At 43.3% G+C, this 12146-nt stretch overlaps 1 protein-coding gene across 2 annotated transcripts in view; it reads left to right on the top strand.

Moving 5' to 3' along the window:
• LRP3 (LDL receptor related protein 3) overlaps window positions 1-12146 on the top strand; it is a 136488-nt gene that overhangs the window by 97506 nt on the left and 26836 nt on the right. For both annotated transcript variants that reach the window (XM_069216533.1, XM_069216532.1), the window contains exon 4: window positions 8565-8773. In XM_069216533.1, coding sequence (XP_069072634.1) covers window positions 8565-8773 — 209 coding nt within the window. The remainder of the gene's footprint in view (window positions 1-8564; window positions 8774-12146) is intronic.

The following is a 12146-nucleotide window of genomic DNA, read 5'->3' as shown; positions in this document are numbered from 1 at the left end:
CAAGGAGAGGTGCCTACTGGTATTGTTAACTCGGGCTGTGATAACGCTCTGTGGATTAAATTGTGAACTGGTAATGATAACTTGGAAAGGAATGGTTTATTGTTTGTCATTTGTTGGAGAGTTTGGCTTTGTTTCCAGCTGGTATATGGTGGCAAACTGTTAAGCTCTAAGCAAACTCCACGGATAATCTTGGTATAAATGAGCGATCTAACAGATGTGCTGCAGAATGGTGGAAAGATGTTGCGAACAGGATAGGGTTGTAATCTAAGGGGATGATGTCTATGACCGCAGGTGCAGTAGCACTGAGATAGCCTTTGGGAGGGGATGATACCTGTTAGGATTTTGACAGCATGCCGGTGAACCTTTCTGTTGTTCATTGGTGGGTGTCTGATGGTCCCTCAAATTAAGTTAATGAATAGAGACTTTGTAATGAACACATTAACTCTGATAATTATCTTTATGGAACATTAAAGTCTGAAAATGTGACAAAATCTGCCCACAATGTTTGTCAGTGGCCAACAATCATGATCTTCATAAGCTCATCAAAGTGCTTTGAACAACAGAAGCCTTTGCAAGACAAAATGGGACAATGAACCTACCCCCATATATTTCATGAAAGTGACAAAGCACACAGATTCTCTAGCTACACTTTCAGTAGATATAGGTGTTGCATTCCACCTACTTTTGTTGTCAAAACCATTGCGTAAATATTTGTTTTGAACTGTTTAAGCACCAACAAGCCCCAACAAATGTTTTACTAACTTAATTTGTTGCAGATACCACCATTTTAGGTTTTTGGGGGTCATTACAACCCTGGCGGTACAAGACCGCCAGGGCTGTTATGACGGAAGCACTGCCAACAGGCTGGCGGTGCTTCACAGGTCATTACGACTGCGGCGGAAGCGCTGCGGTCGCACCGCTGGGGCCGGCGGTTTTCTGCCAGGGGATTACGAGTCCCCCTACCGCCAGCTTTTTCCTGGCGGTTTGAACCGCCAGGAAAAGGCTGGTGGCATGGGCAGTGCAGGGGCCCCCTGACAGGGCCCCAAGCAGCTTTTCACTGTCTGCATAGCATTTGGAGCCGGCCCTTGTGTTGCGGCCGAGATCCCCGCTGGCCCGGTGGGTGGAAACTAGGTTTACGCCCGCCGGCCCAGCGGGGATCTCCAAATGGACACGGCGGGGGTGCGGCCGCATTGGCGGCCGCCCAGCGGTCCGATAAGCCGCCCGCCAAGGTCGTAATGAGGGCCTTTGTCTATTGATTGCACATTAATGCAATATAGCATCCAGGATCCTTTGCTTTGTGACGCCAGATTGTCCAAAAATATGATGTTAACATACATCAAAGAAGGGATGTACTTCAGTTTTGGAAAAAACAAATGTTTGCAAAACAGCATTTGGTAAGTCTCATGAATAAAGACTGGCGTAGGGGTGGAAGAATGGGACTGGAATAAAGCCTAGACTTCATCACTTTACATGGTAGTATACTTCACTTGTCGAGTTGAGCCTTGACCTGGGTTTTGGATTACAGTGCTTTGATTTTTATTAGAAACTAAGGAAAGCTAACATACTGGACCAGCTTCAGCTTCTGCAATAATAAAGTGAGATACAATATATGAATCCAAAGTTGGTAATCAATTAAAACACAGTGCAGGGCTGGCAGTGTTTTGCATTGAACCTTGGAGATGAAAAGGTACATTACCAATGCATGAAGAGTGGTACCAGACTTGGCCCTAAACCAGTTTTGGAATTTAGGAATCAGTTTGTTGAAAGTTGGTGTGGGGATTGGAATATCTTGGGCTTGGGAAATGGCTGTGCACCCCTACCCTGAGATATTCACCTGCAAGTGAGCCTGGTATCCTGACTTTCTTGTGGCCCAGCACCCACAAAGTCCTTCTTGTGTGCTGAGGCATAGGCCTGATAATGGTCCTGAGACCCAGAGCCTTGCTCTGGGGTTAAGTAGGAAGTGTCAAAAATGGACTGCTTGAGCGACACACAAATACCATCTGCATCCCTGGGTAATGTGCAATGAGTGGTGGTGGCAGCCTACCGCTTCTGAATCTGGAATCCCTATTAGCACACTTGTAAAGTTCTTTTCATATGTCATGCCTATATCCTGTGCTGCCGTCTATGTGCTTATGTCAAGTGTGTGCTGCATGTATGGTCCCTGCAAATAGGACTCCATGTTGGTTGTGAGTAAATGTATGCTATAGCCAGTAGAATCTGGTTTTGGCACAACATGGAGGTGTTGATACAGCCTTCAGAGGTGGTGGAAGTACATCATGTGCATTCCTAAGCTTGAGTGTGGCACTACAGATACTGAAGTGTGGAGACAGGGAGGTAGGGATGCCTTTAGAAATTCCATGTGACCTATTTATCAGGGGGATTGTTATTTAGTCTTTCCCAAGCACTGCCATTTGAGTGTTGGTAGGGGAATAGAGGTTAGTCAGCAGAATAATTTGTTAAATGGAGATACGTTTCTATGCAGGGCCTTGACTTTTTGTCTTTATTAAGTGGTCCATCCGGAAATACTGGTCACAGCCAGCTGCAGTACTTCACACTCCTGGTATTCATCTTACGTGTAGTCCTGCTTGGAACAAGCATCATCACTACCTGCTTTGAGAGCCATCCCCTTACACAAATAATTGTTTGTACAGCAGAAAGATCAAGTTGTGAAAAGATCCACTCCAAACTGGTTCCTGAACTATAGGCAGTGGAGGCAGAGCCCCTGTCTGGAAACTTTATATGAGATTAGGACACACATTTTCCTATTTGTTTCTAATTTTAAGCTGCTTCACTGACCAAGGATGGGGCTACTATACTGTTACTCGAAGAGCTGCTGTGATCCAGGGCTGGTATTGCTGATGGTCTTTCAGAGGTGAGTGGGCATCACTGGAAAGATGAACATCTTCCTTGATAAGCTGCCTTTGGGGACCAGTGGTCTGTCTGTCTGCTAAGAGGGGGAGAAGGGGAGTTCCTTGACCTGCAGGAGCTGTCTGCTAGAGGAGGCGAAGCCCAGCCACTACATCTGGTAGAGGAGTGGACCAGAAGAAGCAGTTTTACCGAAGATGTACATCTGAAGATGATCTGCATGAACCCAAGGGTCTCTTGACCTCCCTTCTCAACTGAAGACCAAGTTTGTCAGTGACGATCCACCCAATCTTCCATGTCTGTGACTGCTACAGAGTAGGAATGGAGGACCCTGGCTGATGCTGTGCCCAAGGACTTTTTTTGCTATTTCTGCTCAAGTCCACTAGCAATTTGGCAGTTAGGAACTCTCTCTAGAGGTTTCCCCTTCTATGGAAAGAACACGAATAATAATTCCCCCGCAGTCCGTTCTCAGAAAAGGGGGAAGGAGAGGGTGCAATTGCAGTGGAATGCAGGGAGACCTCATTCCACCTCCTCTGCTTTCAGAGCTAATACAGCTGCCGCCAAGTGTGTGGTACAGCAGCTCTAATCACAGCCTTGGTTTTGTCAAAACGAGCCTTGATGCCCATGAAGGAATGTGGGGAGGAAGGTGGTACCTGCTCGCCATCTAGCCTAGGTCCTCCATGCTGCAGAAGCGAGCCTCCTGGACAGTGTCTCTTTCGGCAGTGATGATGGGATTACCACTTTCTGGCTCCGCTCGCCACGTCTCTCTAGCCCCTATACCATGCTGCTCCCTGCTGATGAAGGGATAAACCCAGAAACACGTGTACAGGGATATACAGCACTTGCTGCACCTACGGAGGTGAAAGACGTTATTACTTTTTGAATGGACTACGAATTTGACTGCATTTACCATGATGCTTTGGTGTGTAGTACTTTGTTGCTGGAGTGTAGGCAGTGTACTCTGTTTCTTTGAAACATGTCTTTTGGTGGCGGGCCCCATTAAGGGAGTTTCTGATGGTCGTGCACAGGGGGAAAACACATGCCCCTCTCCCTTGAGTATCTAAAGGAGGTGCCCTACACGCATTTCTGCATAGAGCACCCACCATGCGCTGGGAGACAAGAAGAAGAGCAGAAAGCAGCGGTCCCCACATGCTAGTTTTTTTCAACACAGAGCAGTTGTCCCCAGCTCCTTATGTAGCCTGCTGCTGCCGAACTCCCTAAAGGCAGAGTCCCATGGCAGAAGGGCTTAAGGCCACCAGTGGTGGCACTGAGAAAATACTTGGTGCAGGGCACACAAGAAAAGTAGTAGGCTGCAGGACAGCACATACGGCAGTGAGTAAAATGGTGGGTCCTCCTACCAGTACAACAGTCCCCTGGTGGTGTGCAAATAGTAGAACCAGCAGTGTTTGGTTACAAGTCCCATGAATTATCTGGTTAGACCAGAGTCAGGGATCAGCTGGCAGCAGGCCAACAGGCAGGAAAGCAATCCAGTGAATTCTGTAGGCTCCCCAACAAGTAGCAGGCAGCAGGGCAACAACAGAAAAGCAGTCCAGATGAGTCGTTTAACCACTTCGCTGCCAGACCTTTTCCCCCTCATGTGCCAGGCCTTTTTGTGGCTATTTGGTGCAGATTGCACTTAGTCCCTCATAACTTTTTGTCCACATAAGCTACCCACGCCAAATTTGCATCCTTTTTTTGTCCAACGTCCTAGGGATTCTAGAGGTACCCAGAGTTTGTGGGTTCCTCTGGAGGACACCAAGAAATTAGCCAAAATACAGCGAACATTTAGTTTAAAAAAAAACAAAAAAAACAATGTGGAACAAGGGTTGCAGAAGAAGGCGTGTGTTTTTTTCCCTGAAAATGGCATCAACAAAGAAGTGCAGTGCTAAAATCACCAGCTTTCCGGAACACGTAGATTTGAATCAGAAAACCACATTTTTCAACACAATTTTGATATTTTACTGGGACATACCCCATTTTTACTATTATTTTGTGCTTTTAGCCTCCTTCCATCTAGTGACAGAAATGGGTGTGAAACCAATGCTGGATCCCAGACAGCTAAACATTTCTAAAAAGTAGACAAAATTCTGAATCCAGCAAGGGATCGTTTGTGTAGATCCTCCAAGGTTTTCCTACAGAAAGTAACTGCTGAAATAAAAAAAAAAATTAAATTGAGGTGAAAAAACAACCATTATTTTCCACCTTTTACTCTGTAACTTTTTCCTGCAATGTCAGATTTTCTAAAGCAATACACCGTTACATCTGCTGGACTCTTCTGGTTGCTGGGATATATAGAGCTTGTGGGTTCAACAAGAACCCTAGGTACCCAGAGTCAATAAAGGAGCTGCACCTTGCAATGGGTTTTCATTGTATACCGGGTATACAGCAATTCATTTGGTGAAATATAAAGAGTGAAAAATAGGTATCAAGGAAACCTTTGTATTTCCAAAATGGGCACAAGATAAGGTGTTGAGAAGCAGTGGTTATTTGCACATCTCTGAATTCCGGGGTCCCCATACTAGCATGTGAATAACAGGGCATTTCTCAAATAGATGTCTTTTTTACACACTGTCTTACATTTGGAAGGAAAAAATGTAGAGAAAGACAAGGGGCAATAACACTTGTTCTGTGTTCCCCCAAGTCTCCCGATAAAAATGGTACCTCACTTGCGTGGGTAGGCCTAATGCCCGCGACAGGAAACAGAACACGGACACCTTTTCACAAAGAAAACTGACCTGTTTTTTGCAAAGTGCCTAGCTGTAGATTTTGGCCTCTAGCTCAGCCAGCACCTAGGGAAACCTAGCAAACTTATACATATTTGAAAACTAGATACATAGGGGAATTCGGAATGGGGTGATTTGTGGGGCTCGCTCTAGGTTCTGTTACCCAGAATCCTTTGCAAACCTCAAAATGTGGCAAAAAAACACTTTTTCCTCGGTCACAGAATGTTCTGGAATCTGAAAGGAGCCACAAAATTCCATCAAGCATTCCCGCAAGTCTCCCGATAGAAATGGTACCTCACTTGTGCGGATAGGACTAGTGCCCGCGACAAGAAATGCCCCAAAACACTACGTGGACACATCAAAATTATTAAATACAAAACTACCTGTTTTTGCAGGGGGGGACACCTGCATTTTTGGTCCTGGGCTTAGCAGCCATCTAGGGAAACCTACCAAACCCAGACATTTCTGAAAACTAGACACCTGAGGGAGTCCAGGGAGGTGTGACTTGCATGGATCCCCCAGTGTTTTCTTACCCAACATCATCAGGAAACCTCAAATGTAGCTAAAAAAATCACATCTCCCCACATTTCTGTGTGGGATCATCGCACGGGCACACATTTCCTACCACCCAACATTCCCCTCAGTCTCCCGGTAAAAATTATACCTCACTTGTGTAGGTGGGCCAAGTGCCTGTGACAGGGAAGAGCCAAAACCATGTTGAAAATGAGGGGTAACCTAAGCGGGTCCAAAAGGGCCGTTTTTAAGCTGACAAGTGGGGCAGAATTGTTATCGGTATAGATGCGACAATGCTGGGTGGTAGGAATTTTGTGGATTCCTCCAGGTTCCGGAAGGTTCCATCACAAAAATTTGGGATAATGTGTGATTTCAAGCAAAGTTGGAGGTTTGCAGTGCATTGTGGGTAAGAAAAGGGTGCGGTGTGCATGTGAAGCACACCATCCTGGACTCACCCAGATGTTTAGTTTTCAGATGTGTCTAGGTCTCGTAGATTTTTCTACATGGTAGCATCCCAAGGTCCAAAAAATACAGCACTCACCATTCCAAGTGGGATGATTTTGAGAGTTAGACAAGCTCTCATGGCCCCAATGTAAAACCTAAACCCAATCACATGTCCTCTTGCTTGCCATGGGATAGGATCTTTTAGTGTGTCGGGGGAGAGCTGAAAGACTGTTACCCCCTTCAGTTTGGGTGGTGGCATAACCATGCCCATACTGGTTGGTAGCCACCACCCCACTATTTTTTTTTTTTTTTTAATTCCCTGGCATCTAGTAGGCTTTCTGCCATCCTGGGGAGTGGATCGGGGGTAATTGCCCCATCTGGTGGCAGAACAACCTTGTCCCCATTTATTTGGGGAAGGGGTATGGCCATACCCTGTTAATGCAGAGAAACCCTAGCTATATTTTAGTAACATGAGACTAGATAGTGGATTTCACACACTAGGTCGATGAACCAAATCTGCTTTAAAGAAAATGTAATTCGAAATACGTCATAGACATCACATATAACATATGATAATCAATTCAACTTCAATAACCACACCAGTTTATTAAGAAGTTAATTATTTATTTTCCCTATATTCACAACGTTAAAGTCACGAAAATAATTCTCAAACACAAATGATACATGTAGAGAAACAACAAAGGCTGATTCGAACAACGGATATATCTAAGTTTAATCAATGCAAAAATGAACTCAACGGTTATTACACAAAACCATAGCAACAAGATCTGAGCAGGAGAAATTGAATACATCTGATAATGATTAAGACAAAAATATAAATGACCATTCATGAGCATGAGAATAACACCTCTCACTAACCAATGATTAGCATCAACAGGTTGGACTTCATGTAAAAGTTTTAGTAACACAAATTTAGAAAACATCTATACTATGGCGTTATCAAAAATAAGCAGCAGTAAATAAACACTGGTACCTGAAAAACAAAGGACAAATAAAAATTAACAGCTCATACATTTACCAAATCACTACGATCATCAGCAACACTGTGTACTTCGTCAGGGGGATCAGCAACATCAGGCACCAACATCAGGACAGGAACAGGTAGCATTAGGAATAAGAGTAGGGGTGATGGTTTTGTATTTGGACTACAAGATACACTGAAACATGAAAGCATAAGTTCAGTATTGAACAGACATAGTCTATTGACATTCTGGTACTTTATTAGTTTATCTTGAAAACATGAAATGTCAAAGTGATAGCTCATAAAGTAATTCTCTGAAACTCAGGAACCTGGAACATGGACAAAGAACATCTGACTCTAAGTCATGGTGACTGAACATTAAATTAAACTTGTTAAATGAAAATGATTGGCTAAAGCATAAAGTGAGAAAGTTATGACAAATCAAAACATTAGTAGATACCAAAATTATATAAACGCACAAACACACACCAATCCCTGGTGCCTATGTGGTAATAGAAATAGGCTGATCTCCTCCCAAAGGGGGACAGAAATGGCCTAAAATAAATTTGCCCCCCATGAGAGCGACCCTTGCCTAAGGGGTCACTCCCCATCTGTAAAAAAAAAAAATAATAATCCCGGGTGTCTAGTAATTTCTGCCCCCCTTACTCAACTAGATTACACGCTTATCATGCAAACTCTAAGTCATAAATATTGAGTATTCTTACATCTACAAGATCCCTTTCATGATAAGAGTGCTTTTTTTGCACCAGGAGTTCTTATCCCTAATTCAGGTGAACATCCCTGAATAAGAAATTATACAGAAAGAAAAAACATTTTCTTCAATCAATCAATCAGGGATTTGTAAACGTGCACTACTCACCCGTGAGGTCCTCGACCCAAAGGTCCATACTTCCTAATGAGAAAGCAATTGTCTGAAGATCTTTCATCATTTTATGCTCTGTGGAATGTCTAATACTTCAAACGTGTCCTTTTAGGAGTCTATAATTTTGCTGTTTGTTTGTGTTTTTCATTGACAGTTTTAAGAATTTTGATGTGGAAGATTCACACAGGTGTGATGTGGACTGGCTTATGATTGGCCCATCCTCCAGGAGAGAAGAGTACAAAGTGTGTGGGCCATCTATTCCGCCTGCCTTCATCTCTGCAAGGGATCACGCCTGGATTTTCTTTCATTCAGATGCATTAAGTTCAGGCCAATCTCAGGGATTTCGCTTATCGTATATACGAGGTACTTGATAAAATACTTTATGCTGCCTTCATTTTGTTGTGAAAATGTAAAAGTATTTGGCGTGAACTTTCTGCCTGAATTGCCACACATGCTAAAACTGCCTAGAGGTAGGTATGTGTTTTCATTTTGAAAAACATGGCCTTATTTAGAGTTTGGCAGGAGGCCTACTCCATCGCAAAGGTGATGGATATTCTATCCATCATATAACAAGTGAATTATAGCCTACAGTACTTGTAATACAGCACTTTTGTGACGCTGTATCCCATCCGCCAAACTCTTAATCAGATCCTTAGAATGGTTTCAATCACAACATGCAGCACTCCATGAAGTGTGGATCTATAAGTGGGGCTGTCTTGCCATGTGCCTTATGCATACCATCATGCTGCTTTTCTGGAAACGAGGCCTGAGTGAAATTAAAATGATTGACGTAATTTTGGGTTATGCTTGTTAAGAGAAATTCCTAAAATACACTGTTATGCCATGTGGCGTAATTACACTGCGTTCAAGCAAACTTATAGCTTGTGGAAAATACAAACAACCCGAACGTGAGCAGTTGTTTTTTGCTGCACTTGTATTTTAAGCACCACTGTATTAGCTCGAAATGTACCCTAACTTAAAAAATGGGCGCAAAAATGCATTTCGCTCTGAAATTTAGCGCTAAATGTCAGATTTGCACTTTTGTGTAATTTTCCTGAAATTTTGCTTAAAAAGCAAATTTTGCAAGCCCTTACGGGAAACGCAGGGCGAAAGGTGGTAGGTACCGCACAAACCTGCATCTGATTACCACGCTATCCCATATGACATCTGTCTCTTACATATCCTCTACTCAGCTCACCCCCTCTCTATTCCAAGCAAAATCCACCAAACTTGAATCCTGGCATCATCAATGCTATAAAAACATAAGAAGGAGCAGATGGAAGGCACAGTCAGTTACGAAAAAAACATACATATGTGGGAGCTGCACAATCATAATTTGAGGAAAACATAACAGGTGTTGATAATTATCTTTTGAAAATGTGCATTCTGTAGAATCTCTATAGTTTTCATATGTTTTCTCACCCTTTTCATAATTTATTATTCCACTTTTTGTAAGTTATTTTCTTTTCTCCTTTCTCCATCACTACCGTGCTTACCGTTGACTGATTTTCCCTTTTGTCTGTTTTTTTTTTACAATTGTTTTCATGATTGATTATTTATTGGGGTTTTTAAAAAACAATTGCAATTTTCTTTCTCGTACCCTTCCAATGGACAGCAAATACATAGTAAAATAATTTTATCTGTCACCTCTTTCACATACTAATTTACTGTACATTAATTCTAAAAGAAGGAACAGTGCTGATGATTCAACAGAAGTAGGCTGGCAACGTTGGAAAAAAGCATAAGCCTTAAGTGCAATTCAAGCTCTTTCATTTCTTCTCTTCTTCCGTAGCTCAACCTCTTTCCTGCTATTTCTTCACGGCTTTCCCAAAATATTCTGTGTTCCTCTCTTATTGTTTTACTGTCTTATAATTTTAACTGTTCCCTTTAATGTTGTCTCTGCCTTGCTCCTGAATTTTCCTTTGCTTGTGATCCATTGTTGGATGTTGTTCTTCTCCCATTTCTTTTTGCTGCTATTCTGCTGTGACACTTTTTGCTGTTGGTTGAACAATATTTTTTCCTATTTGTTTTTACATACTTTTTGCACGTGGTGCTTGACAGAAATTGGGTTACAAGTTGAGGGGGTGAAAACCTACTGAAGCAGCAGCCACAAGCCTTGACAGGGTGAGGCACAAGCAAAACCCAAATTAACCTGTGCTCAGACCTCTGATAGCTTGGCACAAAGCACTCACACTTAACTTGGAGACAAAGCGTAATGTATTTAGGCAGTATTTCAAGCAGTAATAAAGTGAAAACACAACACAAGAAAATTCCCACACCAATTTAGAAAAATAGAATACATTTTAATAAATAAAACAAGACCAAATGGCAAAAATCCAATCAATAGAGCCGATATATGTACATTTAGAGATTTCAGTGAAAATGGAACCAAAAAGCACAAAGCACCAACTGGATATCTGGTCGCACTGGACCGGTACAAATTCAGATGTTCAGGCAAACAGTGACGGGGCACGGGCCAGATAGAGGGACCCAGTTAGGGACACTAAACAAGGGTACCTTAGATCTTGGTTGCTGAGCTTTGTGAGGTCCCACACCAAGGTTACATCACACAGCTGAGGCAATGCGCCGGTTCCGAGGAGTTGCAATGCAAGGTCCTGCGTCATCAAGGATCCCGTTCATGAGGGCTTGCGATGCAATGTCTGGCGTTAAGGATACGTCACGTAGTTGAGCCGATGCTCCAGTTGCAAGATGCTTCATGGCTGTGATGCAAGAACCTGTATCATCGTTGAGACTGCTGTCAATGAGAGATTTGCGATGCAAGGGCCTGCACCAGTGAAGCTTTCCTCAGCAACATTTTTTACACCGGCTGCAGGGTCGATGTGGAGTCATTGTGAAGGGAGAACCCTAGCAGCAGAGATGATGCATCAGTCCTGCTCAGGTTTGTGACACACAGCAGAGGAGGTTCGTCTGTTCTTCTAGATCCACAAATGGGCTGATGCGGTCCAATCTTTCTCACTCTGGCAAGAAGGCCTCAATACTGCTTCTAGAGGTTTCCCTTTAATGTCTCCAGGCATCCTGCCTTCCTTGTCTTGGCTCCAGAATAACTGCAGGGGGTATGCAGCCCTTTATTTGGAGGCAAGACACAGCCTATTCAAGTGTAAGAAGGGCTGTGCCCGGCTCCACCCTCCCAACCTTCCAGTTATAGTCCACCCTGGCAACTGAGCTCCCTATTGTGTGTGTGGCTGTCTAGGAAGAATACACAGAGTCCAGCTGTCAGCTGCACATAGTCATGTACTCCAGAGATAGGCTGCAGGCACTAAATGGCTATGACTGGAAAAAAATGGCAACATTCTAAAAGTGGTATTTTCAGAACTAAATTAATATCAGATTTCGCCGTGAGAAAACATTTTTCATTACAATTGCAAAGACACAGGACATGAACTGGTTACCTGTTCCTATTTGGAAATTATCACTTTTTAGATGTAATAAGGTAACCCCAATGTTAGCCTATGAGAGAGGTAGACCTTGCAGTATTGAAAACCGAGTGTAAGGGTTTTTCACTACCTGGACATGTAAACCATAACAGTACATGCCCTACATTTTAAATAGTCTGCTCCCTACCCTCTGGGCTGTCCAGGGCCTACCACAGGGGTGACTTATATGTATTAAGAGGAAGGTTTGGCCCTGGCAAAAGGTTTATTTTGCCAGCTCGACATGGCAGTTTAAAAACTGCACACACAGGCTGCGGTGGCAGACCTCAGGCATGTTTAAGTGC

Source organism: Pleurodeles waltl, chromosome 12 (assembly GCF_031143425.1).
Source record: "Pleurodeles waltl isolate 20211129_DDA chromosome 12, aPleWal1.hap1.20221129, whole genome shotgun sequence".
NCBI lineage: Eukaryota > Metazoa > Chordata > Amphibia > Caudata > Salamandridae > Pleurodeles > Pleurodeles waltl.
This window is presented reverse-complemented; position numbering and strand designations above follow the sequence as displayed.